Source organism: Solanum stenotomum, chromosome 11 (genome assembly GCF_019186545.1).
Source record: "Solanum stenotomum isolate F172 chromosome 11, ASM1918654v1, whole genome shotgun sequence".
Classification (NCBI taxonomy): domain Eukaryota; kingdom Viridiplantae; phylum Streptophyta; class Magnoliopsida; order Solanales; family Solanaceae; genus Solanum; species Solanum stenotomum.
In genome coordinates, this window is record NC_064292.1 from 51,044,414 (window position 1) to 51,070,420 (window position 26,007).

At 30.3% G+C, this 26,007-nt stretch overlaps 4 protein-coding genes across 18 annotated transcripts in view; 1 reads left to right on the forward strand and 3 right to left on the reverse strand.

The window, feature by feature from the left end:
* The window catches only part of LOC125844329 (rust resistance kinase Lr10-like), a 368,189-nt gene that overhangs the window by 253,316 nt on the left and 88,866 nt on the right, over positions 1-26,007 (reverse strand). The gene's annotated exons all lie outside the window — the stretch shown is intronic.
* The window catches only part of LOC125844332 (beta-D-glucosyl crocetin beta-1,6-glucosyltransferase-like), a 219,857-nt gene that overhangs the window by 107,566 nt on the left and 86,284 nt on the right, over positions 1-26,007 (forward strand). The window lies entirely within an intron of this gene.
* Positions 263-3,618, reverse strand: LOC125844366 (heme oxygenase 1, chloroplastic). Its single transcript, XM_049523671.1, has 4 exons — positions 2,953-3,618; positions 1,565-1,788; positions 644-751; positions 263-515 (listed from the first exon to the last, which is right to left on the reverse strand). The coding sequence occupies exons 1-4, from the start codon at positions 3,362-3,364 to the stop codon at positions 423-425; spliced, it is 837 nt and encodes a 278-aa protein (XP_049379628.1). The 5' UTR covers positions 3,365-3,618; the 3' UTR covers positions 263-422.
* LOC125844365 (SPX domain-containing protein 1-like) lies at positions 8,367-11,657 on the reverse strand. Its single transcript, XM_049523670.1, has 3 exons — positions 11,234-11,657; positions 9,450-9,576; positions 8,367-9,011 (listed from the first exon to the last, which is right to left on the reverse strand). Exons 1-3 carry the CDS (start codon positions 11,546-11,548, stop codon positions 8,575-8,577), a joined length of 879 nt encoding a protein of 292 aa, XP_049379627.1. The 5' UTR covers positions 11,549-11,657; the 3' UTR covers positions 8,367-8,574.

Below are 26,007 nucleotides of genomic sequence, written 5' to 3' on the forward strand. Positions count from 1 at the left end.
CATCAATGTAAGCTAAAAATTAATTTTGTACTTTAATAAATCAATATTATCAGTCAATCATATAAATAGGACGATATTTTTTGAAAAAACGAGTCACCAATAAGGTAAGAACTCCAACCTATACAATGCTTCTTAGGTCAAATACGATACACAAGCACCACATTTTAATAGAGAAAATAGAAAATGTGGAATTTCTACTTTTATAACTTCAACCAAGTTTCTATGAGGTTGGATAGCCCCATAAAGTTGAGCAGCAGCAACATTGAGAGTTGAATAATGATGTAATACTTGAATTATAATCAAGTTCTTATACACCATAGACAGAATAAAAGCGAAAAGAAACACAAATATTCACATAAATTTGACCTTTCGACCATCCAACGTACAAGTTAAAACAAGGAAACAAAGCGAAAAGTTGTGCATCAAGAGAATATCAAACGGAGAATGGCCCCGGAGAACTTGAATGACTTCTCTGTCTCTTCCAGGCAATGGTTCTTCTCCTCTCTAGTCCAGTTCTGAGCAAAAGAATCGAAAATGGATCATGTTAAGTTGTTAACCCCATCAATGAAAACGAGTAAGATGAAAGAATGATTATTGTTTTAAAAAGTTGAAAACTTGGCAAGAGGGAGGCTAAGGATTTTACTTCTGCAACTTTGTTCAGCTTATCCCTAACATTCTGCAGCAGCTGAGAAAGGTCGCCGTCCCATTTGTAGAACTCCAGCTCTTTCTTGTCGAGTACCTTTTCAGCTACCTATAAAGAAAGAAGAAGCATGATTGTCCACAAGTAACCGCCTTTTCCTTGTAACATTATTAGCTCTAAGAAGGGAAGAAGGAAAGAAATAAAACTATGCAATTATGTTACTGTAATCATAATTTCAACGGACTTAAGTTGATTTTGCCATTTTGAGACTAAGCGATGATAAAGATAGGAACCTATAACATTTCAACTATCCATCAAATTTGAAGTACTAATGAGTGGATGAATGGAAATATGGTAAACAGAGAAAAATGTAATTAAGAAAATTTTAAGGCCTATGAAAGGCAACTCAAGTGGCAAACAGAAAACAGAATACGAAGAGGGGAAGAGATATGAATCTATACAAGGGTGTAATGACTTGAGTTTATTGAGAACCAAAAATAATGTCTTCTTCACATGAGTTGCCTCAGATGCCCTTCAAAAAAAGAAAACCTTTTATGGCGGTGAAGTCGGGTCCAACTTGCGAGCACCTCGGCTATTCCACCGAGTACCTACTACCTCCCACTAGCACAGTACTGGGTAACTCTGCCCACTAAGGCTTAAATGGTCCTAATATTTTGTCTCCACTCTGCTAGAATTTGAACCTGATACCTCGTGGTTCTCCTCCCACCTCATTGACCAACTAAGTGTCGAAGTCACATCTTTGGGTGTCATCGGAGGATGCCCTTCAAATTATGACTTAGAACCATCTAAGCTTTTGTTCATTCCATATTTCTATGATAAAATTCTAGCTTTATATACTGTGTATCAGACTAACAATGCGGAATAATACTAAAAAGTAAAAACTTAAAAGAAGAGATCACTGACCTTTCTCCCTATCATGCGGCCTCCAGCTGAATGAGCAAAGTAGGTGTTGTAAAAATGGCAAATAAATGCTTGAGGATCCTTTTCTGATAGCTCCTCTAAGTAACGAGCATAGGTGACACCAGGAGTTGACGGTTCCGGGATGGCATGACCTTGCTGCCTAAACCATTCCAAATCCTTTGCTAGAACCTCAGACCTTTCTAATCCTGTGTTCCTGAACTCAGCATCTGTAGTCAAATGAAATAGCACTAAGATTCTGTTTTTCTACCAAGTCATTAATTTATGCATCTATGTGGAGAGTGTGTGCTTGGAAATTGTAAGGCACGTATCAGTTGTCTTTGCCAGAAGTATTTTGTATGTAGAGCAAATTAAACTAATTTATGTTGCAAACTCCATTCGTGAAAAAGCATTGCTAAACATAAAGCTGAAACAACCAAAGCAAAAGAAACAGGAAGCATGGAAGACCAGCCCTGGGGTCATTAGTTAAAGCTGAAATGCCACCGATTGGTTATAAAAACATCAGCAAATTCAGTACTTCACTCATAACTTAACTTCTCTATTATTCAGAAAACAAATAATGAGTCACAGCAGCTCGATGCTAACTATTATTCGATCCCAAATCAGAGGTTTGGCTATCCTTCTTGGGCCATCTAAGCATAACATACAATTCTGAAAAGAAAACTTCTTTCGCATTATTAAAAGGCACTCAAAATGCAATGTCCTCTTCATAGGTTAACTTGATAGAAAAATTTCTCCAAAGAGAAAGATAAAGAAAAGAAAAGGTAACACTCAGTCCTCCCATTGAATAAAACCATCACCTATCAACAATTCCCTTGCTCTATCATGTTGCTCCGAAATACCAATAGAAACCAAAAAAACCTTTTCCACAATGATCTCCAAAGTTTAAAGAGTACAAATTATTTTTGATCAAGTGCAAGTATTAGTATATTCATTCATAAACATGGTCAAACTGGCCATATACATGGAATATACCAAAAAGTAAAGAATCTACAAAACATATTTTCTATGCAACTGGGAACTTTCTGTTTACAACAGAAGAAAATGAGGGATCGGAGACTACTCCTCAACTGATTAAAGAGTATAATATATTCCCACAAAAGGAGGAGTCCATCAAGCTTTTTCAATTATCAATAACATGAACCAAACAAAACAATATATTAGAACCTTAATGGATGTCAAAGAATCAATTACCAAAAAGCAGCATAGGTACCAACAGAATTGAAAAACTCATCTCAAAATTCCATAATTTCCAAAGTTAAAAGAGTATAACATACTACCAATTGTCAAGTTTTTCAATTATCAATACCATGAACCAGACAAAACAACATATTAGAACTCTAACAGATGCACATAAGTTAAGAAAAACTCACACTCAGGAAAAGGAGCCTTTTCCACAATTCTTTCCAAAGTATCATAAACCAATTTGCTATCCACCAAGAACTTCAAGTACCCTTCAACACTAGGCTCCCACTTAGCCAAAGGCTGATCTACAGGCTCTTTTTCCCCTTCCTTAGCCTGGTCCTTAGTATGCAATTTCATAGCCACAAACCTCATTTCCTCCACAAACCCCTTAGCCTCACCAGGATACCTCTTATTAGATTTCTCAGCAGCAGTTGTTGCTGAAACTACCACCATCCTTGATTTTTTCAAAGAAAGATTAGAACTTTGAGTGAATCTTGAAAAGGGTATTGAACAAAACTGATTTTGAGGCTTGTTCAAAACTGTAAACTGAGTTTTCTCCAAAAGGGGTTGAGATTGAGATAAGGGTGTTATAGAAGCCATCTTAAAGGAAGAGTCTTGAACAAAGGGTATTTGAAAAAAAGAAGTGAAAAGGACAGATTAACCTTCTTCTTGAATGGATTGGAACAAGAAAGAAGTGATGATTGCAAAAAAAATTGAATCTTTTAGTAGTATTCTTTAATGTGTATAAGGGTTTCTTAGAAGCAAAAGCAATAGATACAACAATACAGTGTATCTATATGATGATATATGCAGAAAAATGAATATAAAAATGATTTTTTAATGGAACTTATGGGAAGTTTTTCAATTTTCAATGGTGTTTACTGCACTGGCTAAAAGTTCTTGGAGTCCTTCACCATGGATAGGTTTCTATGACGTTTCTCTCCGTTTATTTTTACTTGTCTAGTAGTATATACTAAAAATATTAAGTGATTTAAATAAAGTTATAATTTATTATTTTGTATCTAAATTTATTTATACTTTGTAGAAGTGATGTAACAAAATTGTTTTTTATTTATTGTGTTTAAAGAAATATGTCAAATCAAAAATGAACAAATAAAGATGAACGCTGAAATTATTTGTTTTATAATTGAGAAATGATTTCGTAAGAGTAAAGGAATTTGATGAATACGACGTCGTTTAAGTCCTTTACGTTTTCTTGATTCTTATTGCGTGGCCCTATAATAAGTTCCTTAAAAAAAAAAAAAAAAAAAAAAAAAAAAATATATATATATATATATGAAAAAAGGGCGACATGGAATTCTTAGTGCCATTAATAAGTATTCTTAGGAACCAAAAAAATAGTAAAAATTATTTTGGTTATTTGTTAAAGAAAAAGAGGCAAGTATCTATCGAAAATTATATATATATCATTCTCTTCAGATTTCGCTTATAAATCACATTGGTATTTCACTGATATTATATTTGTTAAAGGAAAATAATTAATAGCATGCTTTATAATTTTTTGGAAAGTCATAAGTATTTATTCTTTTGAAGGGGAAAAATGATTAGTTTAGACTTTAGAGAGCTTGTGATCAAATTTTAAGAAAAATAAATAATTTATTATTATTTTAAAACTTTGACAAACACGAATTACTGCTATAATATTTAATTATTTATTATTATTTAACATAAAAAGAAGGAATATAAAGTAAATCTATATTTTCTACCCAAAAGTCAACTTGTAATTTTATTTTATTTTATTTTATTTTATTTTCTTATACTTAACGTTAAAGTAAAATTTAATATTCCAAGTTGACATAACTTTTAGTAAGACTTAAGTTTTGGTTAACGATTAACTGCTAATTTGTCTTTGGGATATATATATAATAGTTTGATGAAATTAAAATCTGTTCATCTTTTAGAAAAACAAAATTATAATATCTCTTATTCAAGTTTCATTATTTCATAAAATAACTCTTTAATATTTTCCTGGTGCTTGTATGAGTATAGAGTATTTAGCGTTTGGTATTTGATAATTCATAACTCAAAGTAAATATCAAATAGTGAACTCTTAAAATATTTAGTTTAGCAAATCAAACTCGGGTAAGTTAATCAAACTTTGATTTTGTAATTACGTATTGAAGGAAAAGATATGTTCATAATTTGTCCAACGGTACATGTTAGCTTTTAGAGAAATCATGTAAAGAAGTTAGATTACCTCCACTTTTAAATTTTGAGTTGTGGATTTATCGACATAGTCAATCAGATATTCAAATCATTTATTAATCTTACTCATATATATAATAATTAATTCATTATGATTGAATGGTATTTAATATTCAATTCGTTATTTCAAATTTCAATATGATATGATAATCAAATCTTGGTACAACAAATCTCCATCTAATTCGATTTTTAATGATTTATATTGCGTATGGCCATGTAACTATATATTTAAAGGTTTTTGTTGGTGGTTCATAACTTCAATAAATTTGTGCATGTGATCGAGAATTGCTATTTACAAAATCTTGAATAAGTCGATGAATATAATATTAAGTAAAGATATGATCGATTTTTATTTTTATTATTTTATAAAGAAGAACAATAATGTATGGTACCAATAATGATGAGGATAACAAGAAGGTACAAGCATGGGAAGAATTGAAAAACAATTATTTTAGTGTGACATTTTCCTTTCCGATTTAACAGATCGATATTCAAAAGCATCCTATAAAATTACTTTATAGTAATTGGTTAGTTCGAATATAATAAAATCATAAAATTCTTCTTATCAAAATATTATTTATTTTCTTTAATTCAAAATCTTCTATTAAAAGTAGATAGACTTCAATCATTTTAGATTAAGGGAGTTAAAAAGAAATCAAATCAAATGAAGAAAGAAACTGATTGGTACTTTGATTTGATGTTTAAAAAAAATGGATCATTATGATTAAGAAAATCAAATCGAGAAAAATCGAAATAAAAAAATCAATGTTAACTGTTTTGATCTATATATTTAAAAAATCGACATAAATATTTGAAAATAAATAAATAAAATTGACTAACATCCACTGTCAAAAAGCTAAGATTCTCAATTATTTTCATCTTTCAATATTTAAATATAAATAAGAAAATAGTATTATAAGGCAATTTGGACACAAAATAATTGACGCAATTTGGACACTTACATGACTTACTGAAATTAGGGAGCACTTTACTCTAGAAATTTTCGATGTAAGTTCAGACTTAGTCAAGTTTTTTATTGAGGGTATTTAATAACGGATAGAAAAAAATAATTTTACAATATAGAAAAGAATCATATTTATTCTTATACTTCCATAAATATGTTATATTTGGCCTTTGTTATACTTTTTCAACATATTTGCTATTTTCATTTAATTTTAAAGTCATATTTGTTCTTATACTCTCAGAAAGGGTTATATTTACCCCTATGACGTTAAATGCTCGTGTCCTCAATACATTTATCCTTTTCTTTTCTTGTAACTTCAAGTCATATTTATCCTGATACTCTAAAAAAGGATCATATTAATCACTACAACATTAATCCTCATGTTCCACCTTAATTTGTTATGTGATTTATGGGACATATTCTTTTCAATTAAATCTATTAGACCATTTTAACCCATGTATTAAATAAGTTATTAGCCCATTTATAAAATAAGTTACTAAATTAATTGGGGAAAAAAAATATGTCCTAGATAAATAAGTTGTTATTCCATTTGTTAAATATTTACTAAAAATATGTTCCGAAGGATCCACATATCCATAAATCATATAAGAAAATTAAGGTAGAACATAAGAATTTAACGTCGAGTAACTAAAATCTTTTTTCTAAGAGTATAAGAAAAAATATTGCTCTAAAGTTTTTAAAAAATGACAAATATATTAAGGACATAAGTATTTAATGTCTGGATAAGTGCCTCCATATATTAGTAAAAGACTTTTTTTTTTAACTTATAAGCTATATTTATCTTCTTAATTTAAATCCAATAATAGTATTTGCAGGACATCGAAAAACTAAAAAGATCAAAGCAAAATGTAGAAGGAATTGGATGTAGTACTAGAAAAAATAAATGTGTTTAGAAAAGGAAAATGCAGTAGATACTAATTAATTTCATTGAAATAACCAAATCAAATCGACCTATGTATACCCTATCTTCAACACTACTCGGTGGTATTTTAGTGAGACATGGATAGAACTCACCCCTAATTTTGTCTAGTGTAGAAAACATATGTTGAGAAACATTTAAAAGATAATTATATTCAACAGACATAATACTTGATTGTAAATCCAGTTATTATATATTTACTTGAGATTGTTGTCGAAACCCATAAATATCAAATCCCGTATTTTATTGGCAAATTCAAAAAGGTAATTAAGGAGTTTGTTTATTCATATGATTAAATTAGCTAAAAACAATAATGTGGTTGTTGCTCTTGTGACTTACTTTTAGCTAGTTTGTTACCATGTCGATAATATTACAAGCATGAACAGAGTCAAAATTTAGACGTAGTGTGTTCTGAATTGAAAGATTAGATTTTGACTGTCGGTACTTTCTTTCTTCAATAGTTTCATCACAACTTTTTACACTAGAATTTCTTTCAAATCTGTTCAGAAAAACGATTTTCTTAAGCGCCAAGGGTCTATCAGAAACATCTCTACCCTACAAAGGTAGGGTGAGGTTTACGTACACTTCACCCTCCCAACCCCCGACTTGTGGAAGTACTATCAACTATGTTAGGTATTATGTTGTTGTTTGCCATCCTTCAATGGTAGCAAAGTGTTGATCTTAAATGCTATTAATGAAGTTCCAGTTTCTAGTCTAATTTGGTCCCTCTATGGTAATCCTCTATAGCAGTTTTGTTCTGCATTTTTCACTTTAGCCTTCAGAAATCTTCATCTTTCCAGACATTTGCTTGTAGCAAAAACTTGCCTTATTTTTCAGGTTACGAATCCATTTTACGGTCGACTACCTATATAGGCTATAGCTGCTAGCTTTAGGTAAATCTTACAGCTGAAAATTGTCGGTACATAGAAGTTAAACTCGTGAGAATAATAGTTTTATGATCACTGAATGTTGGGAAGAGGGTTGGGTTTCTCTTTGACACCAACTAAACAGGTGTTGAAGACAAATCTGTTTTCTGATAGAACCAAGTCACCAACACATATTGGCTCAGGGACATTCTCAGGTAGACAGTTTCTAGAGGCATAAAAGTCTCGAATGGTAATGAACAGAGGTTTCTCCTCGAGTCAGATGAATATTAACACTCTCGAGTACAAAAGCAGAAGGGAGCTTGAATACAAAACTCACCAGTCGAGCCAGGACGACAGCCAGCCACAGTGACCTAATGATGCCAAGTAGGGGAATGTGCACAGTGCAATAGTTAACTTACTTTCTCTCGGTTGCTTCAATGCCTATGATAAGCCCTCACTTCAAAGATGTAACACAAATAATGACTGTCTTCACTGCCGTGAGGTCAACAAGTTAGGCAGAGGCAGGCTCGAAGCAGACAGTATTCAATAGCGTGCATAGCAAAGATAAAAGGCATTTAATGGCAAACAAGATACATACTAGCAGAATAATCAGTTTAAGAGATGAACGAGAGGAGTTCATCACACACACTTTTGAGATTAAAATTTGTGTATTTTACATGTGTGTTAGTATCTAATACATGCAAAACATGTGAATTATCAGAACCAAAAAAGGAAAAAAGAAAAATACTACTTGGTGTATAAAAAGAGAACACATTCAAGGGAGCATCAAACAACTGTCCCGATATAGTTAAGACTACTTGGCTGCTTGTTCTAAGATTGGAATTTTATTCCAAGTATCTTCCGGTCCACTAATTTGCAATGGAGGCAACGAGAAAGCACTAACCGTTGAGCTCTTGCTTCGAATCTCTTTTAAAGCTCGTAAAGCAGATATGGTGCTCTTCATGTATAAGCTTTCGATATACTCTATTTCTGTCAGCTCCTTTGGGGCTCTAAGTAGACCATCATTTTTGTTGTTGCCGCTAGTTGAAGTTTCATTTCCATCAGCTTCCACGGTAACACATGAGGTGTCAATGATGGGGAATAGGCGGTCGATCAAATTCTCACATTCCTTTACAAGCTTGTATAGCAAATCAGTGGTGAAGAAAGGCTGCTGCAAGACCCTCTGAATGAAGGGCAAGCGAAGAAGAGCACCAGTCCTTTTATCATATTTCTTGAGTATCTTCACGAGCCCTATAAGCAAAAACAGGAATAGATCAGAATGGCTCATCACCGGAAGCAGATCCAGGATTTAAACTTGATAGGTTCAACCTTTTAAGATTTTTAGCACTGAACTTGCACTTTTTATGGGTACAGGTTTAATATTTGTTGAGAGTTTAGTTGGTTTTCACATATATACTTCGGATGAACCCGTTGCCTAAGAGCTACATCCGCCACTGCTCATGAGACAATACAGGTGACTTATATCCTATCTCAATTTGTTCCTGCACCATTTCTAGCTTTGCAGACACCGAAATCTCAGTGCACACCAATCAGACAATGAGTGTAGATGCAAATATATAGCACAAGCCCGAGTATCAACTCTTGCACATTTACAAAGACTTCTCACAGGTACCCTTAAAATTCTGAGGTACAATTAATTTCATACATCCAAAGAAAGATTGGATTTACCAGTATAGTTGAGGGCACTGTAATTTTCCAGCAAAACCATCTCCCCGTGGAAGTCTACTATCTCCCTGCGAATCTTTAGAATCTCATCATTACGATCTTTTGCCTTTGCCACTCTGTCTTGCAACTCCTGTTACCAATTTACGAAACATGTCAAATACAGGATCAAAATCTAACAAGACCTTGCATAATCATTTTTTATTTATCGAGAGGTAATGATTGTTTTCTTCTTCTTGGAAACAACTAGATGCATAACCAATAATTAGTGTGAACTACATCTAGTACCAATGATTTCTTTGTATCCCAGCACAACTATGGCATCAAGATTCTGCTTCTAATCAAATTATAGGATCTTTGGGTCACAAAATGAAATAAGTTAGAATGAGATTGTACTTATTATGCACTATGGCATGTCTACATTCAAATCATGGATGCAGATAAAAACTTCTGTTTAGCCCTGTTATTACAAATTCATACTCAAAAGCGCAAACCTGAAAAATAACTAGCAAATACCTAGCACAACAGATGATGCTTGTATAAAGCATATACACACAATTAAGCAAGAACAGGGGACCTCTTCACTAAGAGAATATAGGATTGGCAATAGGGTGGGGCGGGTGAAGTCTTGCCCTACAACAAACTCAACCCACCATGCCTTGCCCAGTTAAGAGCTTGCTTTGCCCCGCCCCACCCTATCCTGCCCCAGTTGTCATCCCTATGAGAATTGTTATATTTTCATTGAACTTCATGGAATCTTATTCAATTATGTGGGTGTCTAGAGATTCCCATGTATATATTAAAAAGATTACTACACTTGACTGTGAACCCATTTATCATTGTACATCAACTTGAGGTCATCCTAATGGGATTTCACTGGGTATGTTGTTGTTGTTGTAACATGAGGTCATCCTAGTGGAATTTCACTGGGTCTGTTGTTGTTGTTGTTGTTGTAACTTTAGGTCATCCTAGAAAGTCGTGAACTTCAGATTTTGGATCCGACTTTGTAAGCACTAAGCATACTTCTACATCAATCCAACAAAGCCAGCATCTTTTCACTACTCTGCCTCTATTCACAGGAGGAATTACATAATTGATTTGTGGGATTCTTTTCCTTTATGTTTGTTCTTTAATTACACAACTAGTATTATATGCATTCCTGCATCACTGTATTTGGTTCTAATTAGTACAGTGTCAAAAGCAAATTATTCCATTACTTTATTTTCTTCCTTCAGCATACAGCTGGAGTAATACACTAGAAATCAATATTATAGGTATCTCTTAGCTAGAATTTTGTCGTTGAAACATTTCAAGTTCCAAAAACTGGATGTTTACTCGCACGTAAAATGAATGTCCAAACACAACTTCAAGTTTCAAAATCCATAACATCAAAATCTATGACCAAACGGGAGCTTAATGTCTGTTAAACAACAAAACATAAGAAAATACATATCAACAAGTTTCACAAATGAGCTGTAGCCTGTATATCACCAAAATCGAAACAACAATGTATTAATCATAGCAAAATCAGCTTCCAGAAGCTTCCAGACAGAGACAAATCCAGAATTTAAAGGCAAATACATCATTTAATTTATTTTTTTCAAATATCCTTCTCTGCTTCAAGCTTAATTAGCCCAAAAAAAATATTTTTAGGAATGTTCATGAAATTATAACCAAACAATTTCGAATTTAATCAACGTTTACGATGAGAACTGTATTTTCCTAATTTATTCTAAAATCCTATAAAATTTAAAAAAATCACAAGGCATCAGAATTTATTTATTTTTTACCTTTAATCGAATGATATACTCTTCTTCTTTCTCAACGAAGAACGAATTGAATTTCTCAAGCTCATCTTCCAACAAATTCACAAACTCAACTTCCGCATCAGTCATCGGTTCCTTCTCCGGCACCTTATCAAAACCTCCGGCAGCCATTTTCATCCTCTTAGAAGCCCTAACATCGTCTCCATCTCCGGAACTCAGCGATCTCTTCGGTTCAATCAACTTCAACTTTTTCTTCAAATCCTTGTATGATAAAAACTTGTCTCTCCATTCCGGTAACGTTTCTTCGATTTGATTGCTCAAACTTTTTCCGAACTTCATAACTCCGATGAAGAAATTCACACACAGAAAATGTGAAGTGTACAAATTTTAGAGAAGAAATGAGAGAAAAATGAAGGAATTGAAAGGTTGATATAATGGTAAAATTAAGTGTGTGGAGTGAAGAAAAAGTGAGAGAATATGAAGAGTGAGCTGGGGGTATAATTGGGAATATTCTCTTCTTGTGCTCTTTTCACTATTTATTTTAAATTTATTATAGTATGCTAAATTTATCATTATAACAAAAAAAAAATTATATCGAGTTAATAATCAAAAACATATTTAAGTATTTTGATTTTTAATTTTCATATTTAAACTTTTAGTTATTGTGAGTTTACTATCTGAAATATTATCATTGTTCATATAAGAAAATAGAACAATTGATAAGTTAAGATGCGTTTTTAATAAATAGTTGATGATAATATAGATAGGAAACTCGCACACATAATAGATCAAATTTGAAACTTAAAAAATTGAGATGATTTAAGCGTGTTTTTGACCGTTTTGTCTTTTATATATAATCAATTTGGTGTGATTACATTATAATTTTTTATTTTGAAAATTTCTTGTTTGTTTATCTTATTTTAGGATAAAATTTATCTAAATATTATAGTTATTGAAATAATAGAAGAAATGATATGTAATAATTATCCAAATAAGCCGTTTGTTATTAGCCTTTTTTTAATATATTTTTTGTTAACTTATCTATTCATAAAAGGCCAATGTTATATTTTATTTTATCAATATAAATATATTATTGAGTAATTAAAAGAATCAAATATAACTCTTGATATATCTATTAGTAAAAAAATAGAATATTTTTTGCCGTTTTAATATAAAGGTGAAATGTGTGGAGTAAGGAAATTGGAGAGAGAATATTATGAGTGAAAGTGGAAGGTGAGAGTGAGATCAATACGGATCTCGTGATGGAGTTGAAATTTTTTATTCGTGATTAAAAATTTTAAATTCGAATCTCGAATATAGAAGCATGTCTTGTTAGAAGCGTATTCGCTAGAGAATGAATCTTGAAATGTATAAATTTAAATTAATCAAACTTTAGTATAAGCAAACGTCGAATAAAAAATTTGAAAAATGGGGGTGGGGGNATCATCCACTTGAGGTGCCTAAGTGAAATTTCGTGCCAAATTTAAGGGGCTACCGATGGGTTAGGCCAAATATCTATAAGAGGATATCTTTGGGTTTATGCTTTATTCCTTTTTGTTTTAACAAGTAGACTGTTGGTGGGGCCCATTTGATTTGGGCAACCGTGACGTGGCGGTTAGTTAATAGTTGAAGCTGGTGAGCTATATAGCTTATCATACTCTGTCTTATATAGTCCTATCCATTCCAATTATAAAAAATAAAAAATAAAAAAAATGAAAAATAATTTTAAAAATTCACATGTTTTTATTTAAATAAGTTACTGCGAGTAGAGAATGTATCGGAAATAGTAGAAGTAAGATATATATATATATATATCTCAAATTCATTTATGAAATTTCACTGGGTATATTGTTGTTATTATTTAAAGGGAAAAAAAAATATTCTCCCGAATTATCATAAATAGTATGTATATATTCTCCGTCAATATTTTGGGATATTGATACTCCTGTCGTAAAAAAACTAGAGCATATATATCTTTTATATTAATAGTGTAATGATTTGTTCGAATTCTACTGCAATATATTAAACTTCAAGTCTCATGTCGATTTAATAGAGAGTTGATGTGAAATTTATATTGCCTAAATCTCTTTCATACGATAGCTAAAGTTTGAGGTGTGATTATTTTAATCTAAATAATAATAACTAAAAAGGCATCGCTCAAATTAAAAGCAGCTGCTGAAGCCGAGCCGATTAAATATCCTCCACAAATTTATTTTGTAATTAAGAAGAATGGTATAATTCCAAAGCTTGAGGAATATGCGTATAGCTCTTATTAAAAAAATAAAAAAAATTCCACAAAAGGACAAATAAAAAAAAATCAACAATAGACCAAATTTTCTATTTTAAAGGGTAAAATTAGAATTCTACGTAACAATTCATTTTTGCATTAATTTTTTTTCAATATATTATTGTACTGACTAATTCAAATTCAAGCAGCAGTAGTAAGTATATATAAGGATGAAACATTATCTAATAAGATTTTATTCATAATCAATATTTGAACTTGGACTTTATGATTAAAAATAATGAAACAATTCTATTTATCTTATCATAATAATTGTGATTTGTTTTTTCATTAGTTATTAATTGATGTTATTGACTATTCTTCTTTGACATTTTGGCAATTCCCAAGAAAAGATAGGATTCGTATCTAGTTAGAGTATATGCTTAAAAAAAGAAGCATAATCCATTGTTTTGGTACTATTATAAAATTCTCCTCTTTAATAAAGGTTATATATATTCTTTTTTTTGGTTCAATTACTAAGTGTACTTTATGATGTAATTAATAATGAAAAAATTATTATCCAAATATTTTTTAATGGTCTTCAAGGTATGTCATTCATAATAGTCAATAATTTTGTCTGGTTAGAATAATTAATCATCACTAGGAAAAAACTCGATATTCTGATCGAATAATTAGAAAATTCTTCTCCTCATAAAGATTGATGGCTTATTTCCTCAATATTGAATGGATTATTATATATGAATTACTTGTTTTTTTGTATTGTCAATTAAATATTGTATTATTTTATGTTAAAGATTAACTACTATATAGTGCCACAAGGGCCAAGGCCCACAACCAAACGACCCTTCAAATTCAATTATCAAATGAGATACAGTTTTTTAGTATATGTTGACTCATGCTAGAGACACTAAATACTTTGTTTGACTCTTATGAATGTGATCCTGATCAATGGTCGCGGTGGAGTGGTATATAATTACTTTATTATATTTAATTAATAATTCTGCGTTGAATTTTATGTATGAAATCACCTTTGATAGGAAGTATTTTGCTTTTAAAGTGAGATTTTTTTATTACGAAATTGAATTAATTGAGCTCTAAAACGAATAGCACACCCATGAGAAAAAACACTTATGAATGTGACTTAAAAAATGTCACTAGATCATAAAAACATATATAGAGCTATCTCTAGACAGATACATTTCATAGAACTAAATATACAAAAACTTGGATTCTTGTATTAATGGAGTATTTCTATGCTTCAACATCATCAAACTTGGTAGGTTAAGACAACAAAAAAACAAAAAATAAAAAAAAGGGGTGGGTGGGGTTGGGGTGGGGGTGGGGGTGGGGGGATAGACAAACATAATGATGTTAAAATTAAGGGCATGATCTTGTAAATTGTAGTAATGATATTTAACTAGTTAAGTGAGGATTAATTAACTCCACTCAAATGATAACTAAGAAAATCTTTTCAAAAAATAAATCATCATGAATTCCAAAAACTTATAAATACTTCCTCTTTTTCAATTTATGCGATATAGATTGAATTAACAAGAAATTTAAGAAAAAAATTGAATGTTTTTGAAGTTTTTAAATTATATCATAATATTTGTATGGCTATATGACTTTTGAAATATGTGATCTTGAACCTATCATATTATTTGCATGAAGTAAAATAAGAAATATAAAGTCAATTATTTCTTAATTTAAAAATTATGTCATTCTTTTTTTAAAGAACTATAAAAATGTCGTGTAAATTGTGATGTGATTATTCGAGTCAAGTCAACTATTGAATCGCCTTGTTATGAACCAAGTCCAGCCTAATGTAGATACTAATGTCATACAAGTTGTTATTGGGCTGACAAGAGTTATTTGGTCGAGAACGAGCAATATGACCAGGTTAATTTGGGATTCGGATTGAGTAGTGGGCATGAAACGTTCCATCAAAAAGGGTAGTGATATGTGATTTAGGGATTATGCAAATGCAAGTTGTTGAGAAAAATGTCTAGTCCTCTCATCCCCTTTCTTTGAGTCAATGTTTCTCATCTCCCTTCTAGTTATCTTCTACAATAATTTTTTTTGTTAGTTCCATTTACCGTTGTAACTTCGAGTATAGTGATTATAATATTTGAATGTTTTTATTATGAAATTGAAGTGGTTACACCTTATTAAAATTTGTATTTTTTTGCATTTTTTTTAAAAAATAAAATCTTGTAACACCATATCTATGAAAAAAACAAGTTGGATTAGATTAATGAAATTCTATGCTTTATCCATTTGGCATGTTCTCTAAAGATCCTCATGGAACTTTCTTTAAAATATAACGTGCATAAGTTTAATAGGATGAGAATTAAATAGTGATGGAAAATAAAAGAAGCCACAAAGCATATTCTTTGATATAATCTTAATTAATTCCCTTTGTTTCTATTTTTTTTGTTTGATAAAAAATTGTGAGCTTTACCCCCACTAGAGAAAACCAAGAAATAAGCCACTTTTAAAATTTTCATATTCTTTGAGATAGTGTCCTGGTTTTATTTATTATTATTGGAGTGGAATTTTGCAATTTTAGTCCCTATAGTATATATAAATTTTTATTTCGATTCTCATGATATTTGTCATTTGACAAGGAATATTAATTTCTGCTAAATATGATCGATTGAACTGATCATAATTTATTAGACTATTATTTTTAAGAATGGCAACTGAGTACTGCAAGTAAATATATTGTTATCGATTTGCTCAATTATTTGATAACTAGATCTCTTTTCGGGTCAATCCACTCAATATCCAAACGAGGGTAAGCTTTTGGTGGTTGTAAAGACGATATATATAACACAACGAAATATGTAATATAGTACTAGACGACCATAGTAAATATATAATTAAGGGACTAAACATGTACATTTTATTTAATAGTATAAGATTATATGCTTATTGAAATATCTCAAGGACTAATATTAAAATTTACTAATAATTTAGGGATCAAAATATGTAATTATCCCTATTAGGATACTATGCCAAAAGAGAAAGTAAGAATGGACCATATTGTTTTATTATTATTCTATGTTATCAACTTATCTAACATTTATGTTTTTTTTTTCTTCACTTCTCTTTTTGGTTGCAAATTGCAATTACGACCTTTCAAGTTTCAACTACCAATTGATGATTTTCCAACAGTTTATTCAGTCTTTTCTCAAGAAAAAAGCCAAGAGTTTATTCAAAAAGACAACAAATTCTATATTATTTTGATATACAAATCACGAGTTCGAGTTGTAGAAACAGTCAATAATGCTTATTAGATTGTCTACATTACACTCCTTAAGGTGTGACCCTTCTTACGCGGGATGATTTAAGCATTAGGCTGCCCTAAGGAGTATGATGTAGACAATTTATTCTAATGCAAGTATTAGTGACTGCTTCCATGGCTCCACGTTAGCAGGGTCCGGAGAATGATCTCAACACCTCCAGAAGCGTGAGATAGACAATCTAATGTAATGCAAACATTAGTGGCTTCTTTTATGGGTTAAACCCGCAAGTTATATGTCACACAAAGACAACTATATCAAATTTGATACGATAACTTTGGGAATAAAGTGATAACTTTGGGAATAACGTAATAACTCGCTGTTATAACCAGTTAAATTACATTGTATTCAACATATATAAATTAAACTTTGTCTTGTCTTTGTAACTAATAATTGTCTAGAAACAAAAAATTATTCAATTGGGTCTCCAACAATATTTGGGCCCCCAGTTTCTACATGTATTGGGCTGGATTTTAGTAAATTAGGCCTTTGTGTCTAAAAAGTTGGATCAAACTACTCACAAAATGACACATATATACAATTGATAGTTATAATTAGCAATAAATAGCCCAATAATAATTAGCATTTAATAGACAAATAAAAAATAGTAAAAATTAGGCAAATCACATAGTATAAGAAAGGTATTGCTTCCTATCCCTACTCTTTCATTAATTACCAAAAATCTCTTTTTTAGTGTCTTTCGGATACATAATATAGCAGCGCGGATACTTTAATTAATAAAGGGCGGATACTTAAATTATTAAGTTGTTGGCACAGATACTTTAATTAATAACGGGAGGATACTTAAATTAACAGGCGGATGCATAAGATAGCAGCACGGATACTTTAATTAATAACGGGCGGATACTTAAACTAAGGGTGGCAAACGGACCGGTTTTTGTCCGGTCCGGTCCGGTCCGGTTGAACCGGTAAGGAACCGGTCTTATAGGTACCGGAACCGGTACCGAAACGGAATCCGGATTTTTATCCGGTTGATCCGGTCCGGTAAGAACCGGTTCTGGTCCGGTTCAACGGTCAATTTGATTTTTATTTTTTTTTTTAAATGTGAACGTTAAGGAGCCGTTGGGCCCTTTTAGCCGTTGGGCTGGGGCCCAAAACGGCTCCAAACAGCCCCCCCACCCCTCTCTACCCCTTAACACTATAAATATATCATATTTTTTCATTTAAATCACAAATTCACAAACTATTTCATTCATATCTTATAAAATCTCTTAATTTTCAATCTCTCATAAATTCATAATTATTATTTTGTGATATTGACTTGGAGTTCGAATTTCGGATATTTATTTGAAGTAAATCGGAAGCTTCAATTGGCATCTCTCAATTCCGGCTTTGGTTATACGTCTACTTTTACGTAGACGTTCGGTACATTCGTTCCAACTTTAATTTTTTATTTGTTTATTAATTAAGTTATTTTATTTTTTTGTTATATTATCTTTGCTTGTTTTTCATAATATTAATTATTTTAAACTTGAACATGAATTTTGAAAAATATAGTGGTAAAAGACCAATGTCGGAAAGAAAAAATAATAGGGGAGGAGGAAGTAGTTCTAATTCTAAAAATTTGCCACCTCCTAGATTTAGAATTAATACTAATGATTATACTCATGTTGATGAAACTTCTTTTACACGAGACTCACGACCTATTGAATTTAATTCCGAAAATGAAGTAGATCATGAAACTTTAAATAGATGTTTTACTAATTTTGAGGAAGAATTAGATGAGGAAGTAGAAATAAATGAGGAAGATGATGAGACCCCTACCCCTACTAGTCCGGCTACCGAATTACCGGAACAAGATGAAGTCCCCTCTTTACCTACTTTTTCAAAGACCGTTGTACGTGTTAAAAGATCTTTAGTATGGAAATTTTTGGTACAAAATGAGGAAAAAACTACTGTTACTTGCACGAAATGTAAATTGATCATGAAACATGTAACTACGGGTACACAAGGGGGAACGGGACGACTAAGAACACATTTGAGAAAGTGTAATAAAGAATTTGCTCGCCTAGATGATATAGAAAGGGCTAATAGAAATGGAATACCTCAACCTGAAAATTCTATGGGAGCTGGAGGTTCTAATATGGTTCAAAGTGTATTAAATATGACTAACCCGGCTAGCCGAAGCACACACCGCACATATAGTAAAGAAAAAGATCGTAGAGAATTAGCTAAAATGGTTGCTGTTTGTGGTTTGCCTTTTTCATTTCCTTCACATCCTGGTTTTATTCAGTATATTCGGGAATTGTATAACCCAGATTATGAAGGTATTCCAAGAAGTACAATTAAAAGTGATCTTTTTAAATATCAAAAAGAATATTGTCATTTTCTTCGTTGTTTATTTGTTTATTATGATGGTAGATTATCTATTACTTCTGATATGGGACGTAGTCCTAATGGTAATGATTATTTTACAATTACTGTCCATTGGATTGACCATGAATGGAACATGCAAAAACGAATATTAGGATATAAATATGTTGAAGAAACTAAAACCGGTGCTTATATAGCAACAAAAATAGGCTTTATTTTACAATTTTATGGAATATGTGATAAAATAATGAGTGTCACTTTAGATAATGCTTCTAATAATTTAAAAGCAATTGATTATTTAAAATGTAGACTTTGTCCAATTGATAATGATTCTTTTCATATTAAGTGTGCCGCACATGTGTATAATTTGATAGTAAAAGATGGTATTTCTCAATTTGGAATTTCTTGTGAAAAAATTAGACTTGCTTGTAATTGGATTTTTAAAGCTAAAATAAAAGCTAGAATTACAGAATTTAAAAATCGTTGTAAAGAATGTGGACTTGAATATAGAAAAGTTCCAAAAGAAGTATGCACTAGATGGAATTCTTTATTTGAAATGCTTCAAGTTGCTTATATTTATCAAGAGCCGGTACAATTAGTTTTTAATGCTCATAATGCGGACCCGAATTTGAGAATTGGCTATGAAGATTGGGAAAATACAAAAGAACTTATTGAATTTTTAAGTGTTTTTTATAAAGCAACAAATGCTGCTTCTGGTCAATATTATCCAACTATTTCTTCTGTTTTAGTAAATATTTGTGCTATTTCATCTGAATTTGCAAAATATAAAGGAAAAGATCGATTTGAAAATTCCCTTGCTTTTATGATTGAAAAATTCAAAAAATATTTTTTCCCTATTCCTCAAATCTATTTGACTGCTACTACTTTCAACCCAAATTACAAATTAAAAGGTGTTGAAAGAATGGTTGAAAAGATTTATGCAAATTTAGAAATTAAAGATGATGAAACTCCTAGTGTTGAAGATTGTAAAAGTAGCATATATATAAAAGCTAGAGAGTTATATAATACATATAAATCTATGGAAAAAAATATTCCAATAGTTGAACCTCCATCTTGTAAACCTAGAAGCGATGATACGGATGATTGGATGGATGATTATCTTGAGCTTGAATCATCTACTAATAATGATTTTGATTTATATTTCAATCAGGCACGGGAAAAGATTAGGCATGAAGAAGGACAACTTCAAGCTCCAATATTAGTATGGTGGAAGAATCGTGAAAATCAATTTCCGACCCTTGCTAGGATTGTTCGAGATGTGCTAGCGATTCAAGCATCATCGGTCGCTTCGGAGCAAGCCTTTAGTGCGGCGAGATTTATGATTGGAGATCATCGATATTCATTAGCAAAGGATAGTTTGGAAATATCGGTGTTGTTTCGAGATTGGGTCAATGCCGAAAGAAGAAATACCGGACTACCACAATTAAATAGCCAAATAGAAGACGAAATAGATGAAATATTTGGTGATAATAGTGATGATGGTATGGAAGCAATGGAAGAAGAACGACAAATACAAGTTCCAAAAAATGTTTCTTTTGAAATGATACAAAAGTTACGAAAAGATTTTAAAAAGAGTTTCAATTGTTAGTACAATAATTAATATTCAATACCTAGATTATGTACTCTTTGTCTCTTTCTAATATTTGTATTGTACAATTTATTTATTTGAATAAATATACGGCTATTCGCCTTGATTTTCTTTTAAAATAGTCTCTTATATTTAATCCAAGTCATTTTAGAAATTTAATTTTCAACTATTTTAATATTAGTTTAAAGTTTAAACTTTAATATAAAATTGAATTTTAAGGTTTAAACTTTAAATTCAATATAAACTTTAAACTTTAAACTCAATTTTAAACTTTAAATTCAATATAAAGTTATAAACTTTAAAATTTAAAGTCAATTTTAAACTTTAAACTTTAAAGTTTAAACTTAAATTCAATTGAAACTTTAAAGTAACTTTAAAGTTTAAAGTTTTAAATTGAAGTTTTTTAATAATATAATTTTATTAATTAATAATATAATATTATATAATAATTAAAGTTAATAAAAAAATAAAAAAAAATTACCGGTACAAAATGATCCGGTAAGAACCGGTTCCGGTCCGGTCCAAACCGGTTCCAATCCGGTAACTAAGGGACCGGACGGAACCTTTGGAAATTTCCGGTAAAACCGGTTCCGGTAAGACCCGGTTCCGGTAACGAAATCCGGTAACGAGGACCGGTTCCGGTAAAACCGGTCCTGTTGATCCGGTCCTGTCCGTTTGCCACCCTTAACTTAAACTAATAAAGTATCCGGTTAAGTTGAATTAGGGGGGAATAAGAAATTTTTGTATTTTAGTAAAAGAGTAGGGAAATATTGAGAATAGGTAAAGTAATGTTGTGTACTTAAGTAATTTGTCCTAAAAAATAAGCACAAAATGGCCCAAATTAATAAATGACATTTTAATAGTTTTTTTTTGTTTTCCTCGTATAACTAATCATCACTAAACAAAAAAAATAACGGAAACATCAAAAATTATATATACAATACGTAATCACCTAAAAACGTAAATTATGTATTTTCATTTTTTTTTTTATTTGTTACTTGATAAAAAAAGTTCTAATTGCATACTTGATGATTGTATATAGGTAAAAGAATGGTGTATTCATTCACTTAGTATATTAGTATACAATTATAGCTTTGTTATCCCTTCCAGTGTATACATATTAAAAAATCAGTGCATACATATTAAAAAATCAAACACTTCATGTATGCATTGCATTCATGTATACATATTCGTGTATTCATTCCCTCAAAATTTGTATACATTTCAGATTCTTTATTCAGTGTGTAAATGAGGATTGCACATTAAATTTAAAATACTCAATAGCAAACACACAAGTTGAATCGGATAACGAGAAGAACTTACATGGCTAAAATTTAGAGTTGTGGATGGAGAATCCACAAAATTAGAATGAGAATCCTTTTTTTTTATGAATAATCCTAGGGATAACTTTCTTAAACATGACAATTGATACCTACAATCAATTATTGTTATGTAAGTTTTTGCCTAAATTAGATATACCTTAAATTTCAAAAATTAAAACTCCCAAAAAATTGAACGACAATACAAGAGGGCGATCAAACATAGGCTAACAATTAGAGAAATTGACAAGTAGACATCAACAAACCATAAAAAATTTAAAAGCGGAAGAGAAAAAATAGACACTATGAACGTATATTTTTATAAAACTCAAATATGTAAAACTAATAAACAAAAAGTAAATCATCTTTTATTCAAAGTAATGAAGAAGAAGAAGAAGAAGAAGAAGAAGAAGAAAGAATTAATAAAAAAAAACACAATTCAAAAGAATCGTGTGTGTATGGAAAAGAAGATAAAAAATAGGAAGAAAAAAACCACTTCCCAATAAAAAAGGACACCATGCTGCCCACCTTCTAAAATTATTTAATTTAATTAAAAATGAACTTCCCAGTACGTGGGCTACTAATTGCAAAATTTAATTTTCAAAAACTTTTTTTTGTCAAAAAAATAAAAGAAGGCTATATGCTGCCAATTAGTAAAATTGGATGTCATGTTATGCCATTTTTTCCACAAGTTGGATAAGTGAAATTCTCTTGTTACACTTTACACTCAAAAATCAAAATATACATTATGAAATATAATGGGCTTGTACTATCTAATTCCAATTTTCGGGCTAACATCGGCCCATTCACTCATGATCACGCTTGATCTATTTTGCACCCCATGATGTTCGGGAAACTTACATGTGTTAGCTCTGTAAATATGTATGAGTCGAGCATAGTGTGGAGTATAGGAACTTCAAATGTTGTATGCGACTCTTCAGTTGTGGGTTCAATTGAATCTAATATATATATATAAAACTTCTAAAATAAAATTTTTTTGTCAAATTGAAATTTTGAAACTATCTCTAGAAACGTTTACATCACTTCACTACTATTGGATCATCCTACTGCTTCGTGTACTATTAACCTATTTATACGTAAAGTCAACAAACCATATGAGTACTTGAAATTTAAGGATTGATTTGGATTAAATATACTTATGATATATTTTTCATAAAATGCTTGTACTAGTAGACTAAGAGGTTTTCCCAACCAATACGGATTGTGATGAGTGGTAATTATATAGTAGTATTTTCATTTTTGATCAAAGATTTTATGTTTGAAATTCGAAATATGATATTCTTTTTTATAGAGAATGCTTTACCTTTTTCGTAAAATATACTCCAATACCAAAGGTGAGTGGAAAACTAAAAAGAAAAAAGAGGTTTTCCAATTAGTGCAGAAATAAATAGAGGGACCATAAAAATTATTAGTATAATATATTGTAAATGGTAAAACTAAAATTGGTGTCCCCAAAATTAATTCTTTAATTATATCTTAATTACTCATAAAATAAATTGGTCCTATGCTCCCCTGTAAATGGTCCTAAATATTTAAGCCAAAACATAATGTATGTACCACACGTGTCATATCCATGACGTGTTTAAATACTATCGATCTATAGTCACAATTTACTTTTTTAAATCGCAGATTTAGCTCTAAAATTATTATAGTGGCTTTATTAAAGCTTTATTTTGTGGTCCAAATCGATATATACTTTTCATACCTCTCTTTTTATTTATTGTATATATGCATATTATTTTTAATAAAAATAATAATATCATATATTCTGTGTAATTTCATCAGTGAGTTTGAAAATGATGAAATGTACGCAACCTTACCTCTATCGTATGAAGGTAGATAAATTATTTCCAATAAACTCTCGACTCAAATAAATAAATGAAATCAAGTATGCATATTATTTTTTAAGGTAATTATATTATTTTCACACATGTACATTAAAGTTTTCTTTTATGATTGATGACTTTTCATACAAAAATTGTACTTTATTTTTTATGACTTTTCAATAAGATTGAGACTAATTATTGACAATTCCTAGCATATTCTACATACAGGCACAATAATGAATTAGTAATGAATAACGATGGTGATATTTTATAGCATTGTAAGCTAAGGTCTTTTTAAAAATAAATAAATTAATGTATCCCTTAGTCTTTGATAATTAAAGAGCAAATGTAGAGCATAAAAATAAAATATTAAACCTACCCAGTTCACTTTCAACTATAGTAGTTAGAAATTATATTGCACGTAACATAGACAATTATATTAATTATATGTTTATGGATTTGACTTAGATTTTTTTTTATTGTAGATATAATTAAATAAACCTACTTAGCTAGTTCACTTTCTTAATTTTTTCAAATTTTCTTGTTCTAGCTAGCAACCCTAAGTCACTTGACCAATAACGATAGTCGTGGAATGATAAATACTTCTTAATCTCTAATCAAAAGGGTCAGGTTTGAATCTCACAAGTACGAAGTCGCATTGATTAGAAAGTAATTTACTCCAATATAGGACCGATTTTTTGGTGTAAATTATCTGAATTTAGGGCATAGGTGAATTTCTATTTCCAAAATGTATAAAGTTTATACCAAAAATAATGATCCTTTTAGCGTTATAATTTCTACACGTGAAAAGAAAAATCATTATCATTATTATACAATATCGTTAAAAGAACATTATAATTCTTAAAGTTTTTTTGTTGTAATTTGATTCTCAGAAGTACTTTTTTTAAAAAGATCATCCAAATGGAATTTGCTTATGAAAAACATTTTTCAAATGAATTAGCCAAATACAAATTATTTTTTCAAAAGCATTTTTTAAAAAGTCATTTGAAAAAGTGTTTATAAAAATAAGTTATTTTTAGCCGTAATATCAAACCGGCTCTAAAATAGTGGGGGGGAAAGATAGGATGACGTACCTAAATAATAATTAATTGATAATTAATTAGAGAAATTGTTTTGACAGATTTTGACAACCCTGAAAGGTACAATCAATATTTAATTAATGATTAAATAGCAATTATATCAATGTCACATTATACATTAATGAGATTAACCTACCAATCTTTCCTTTTAAATAAACCTTAAGTAATTAAATGAATCCAAATTAGTCGAAACATTAATATAAGTATAAAATATTAAATAAAATTTTGAAAAAAAGAAGAAGTTTATGATTTATTCTGTTTCATTTTGTTCCTAGAGGTTCGTTTTGTCATTCTGACCGGTACATTATTAAAATTCTTTTTTCAATAGAATTTTTTGTATTCCCAATTAATGATACGTAAATATATATTAATTCTAATATAGTAATCTTTAGAAATTGTAAATAACTTGTTATAACAAAAATTAATATATAGTACTTTTTATGTTGATTTATTTAAAAATCAAGAGGCACCACACCATTTTTGACCTAAAGCCACACTTAATCAAAGTAACACTTGTAAAGTGTTGCCTAAATCTTTTAATGCTACACTTGAAAGGTGTAGCCTTAGTTTTTAGCTTTTGACCACGGTAATATTAGCAACGCTTGTAAAATGTGCTTTTTACTAGTATAGGCTACACTTTATAAGTGTTATCTTATCATGATATAATTGGCCACACTTATTTATATATATGACTACACTTTTAAAGTTTGCTATTTTTATAATTATAAAAACAACACTTACCAAGTGTGGCCTTAAAGTTTTCACTAAAATATTATATTCCCTCCAACAAATTTAACTCTCCCTCCCATTTTTATTTGGCCAAAAAGAAAATTTATAAACAACAAAAAATAACTCTCCAAGTCTCTCAAAAGAGATTTTCTTTGCCCTAAATCAGAAGTTTTGCAAGGCTTTTTGACTATGGATTTTTGCCCTGGTATCTGTTCAATCAACACACAGAGTAATAATTTTTCACAAAACAAGTTGAAGAATTATTTCAAAATACTTCTCTGATTTTTCACTATATGTTGAGATACAAAAT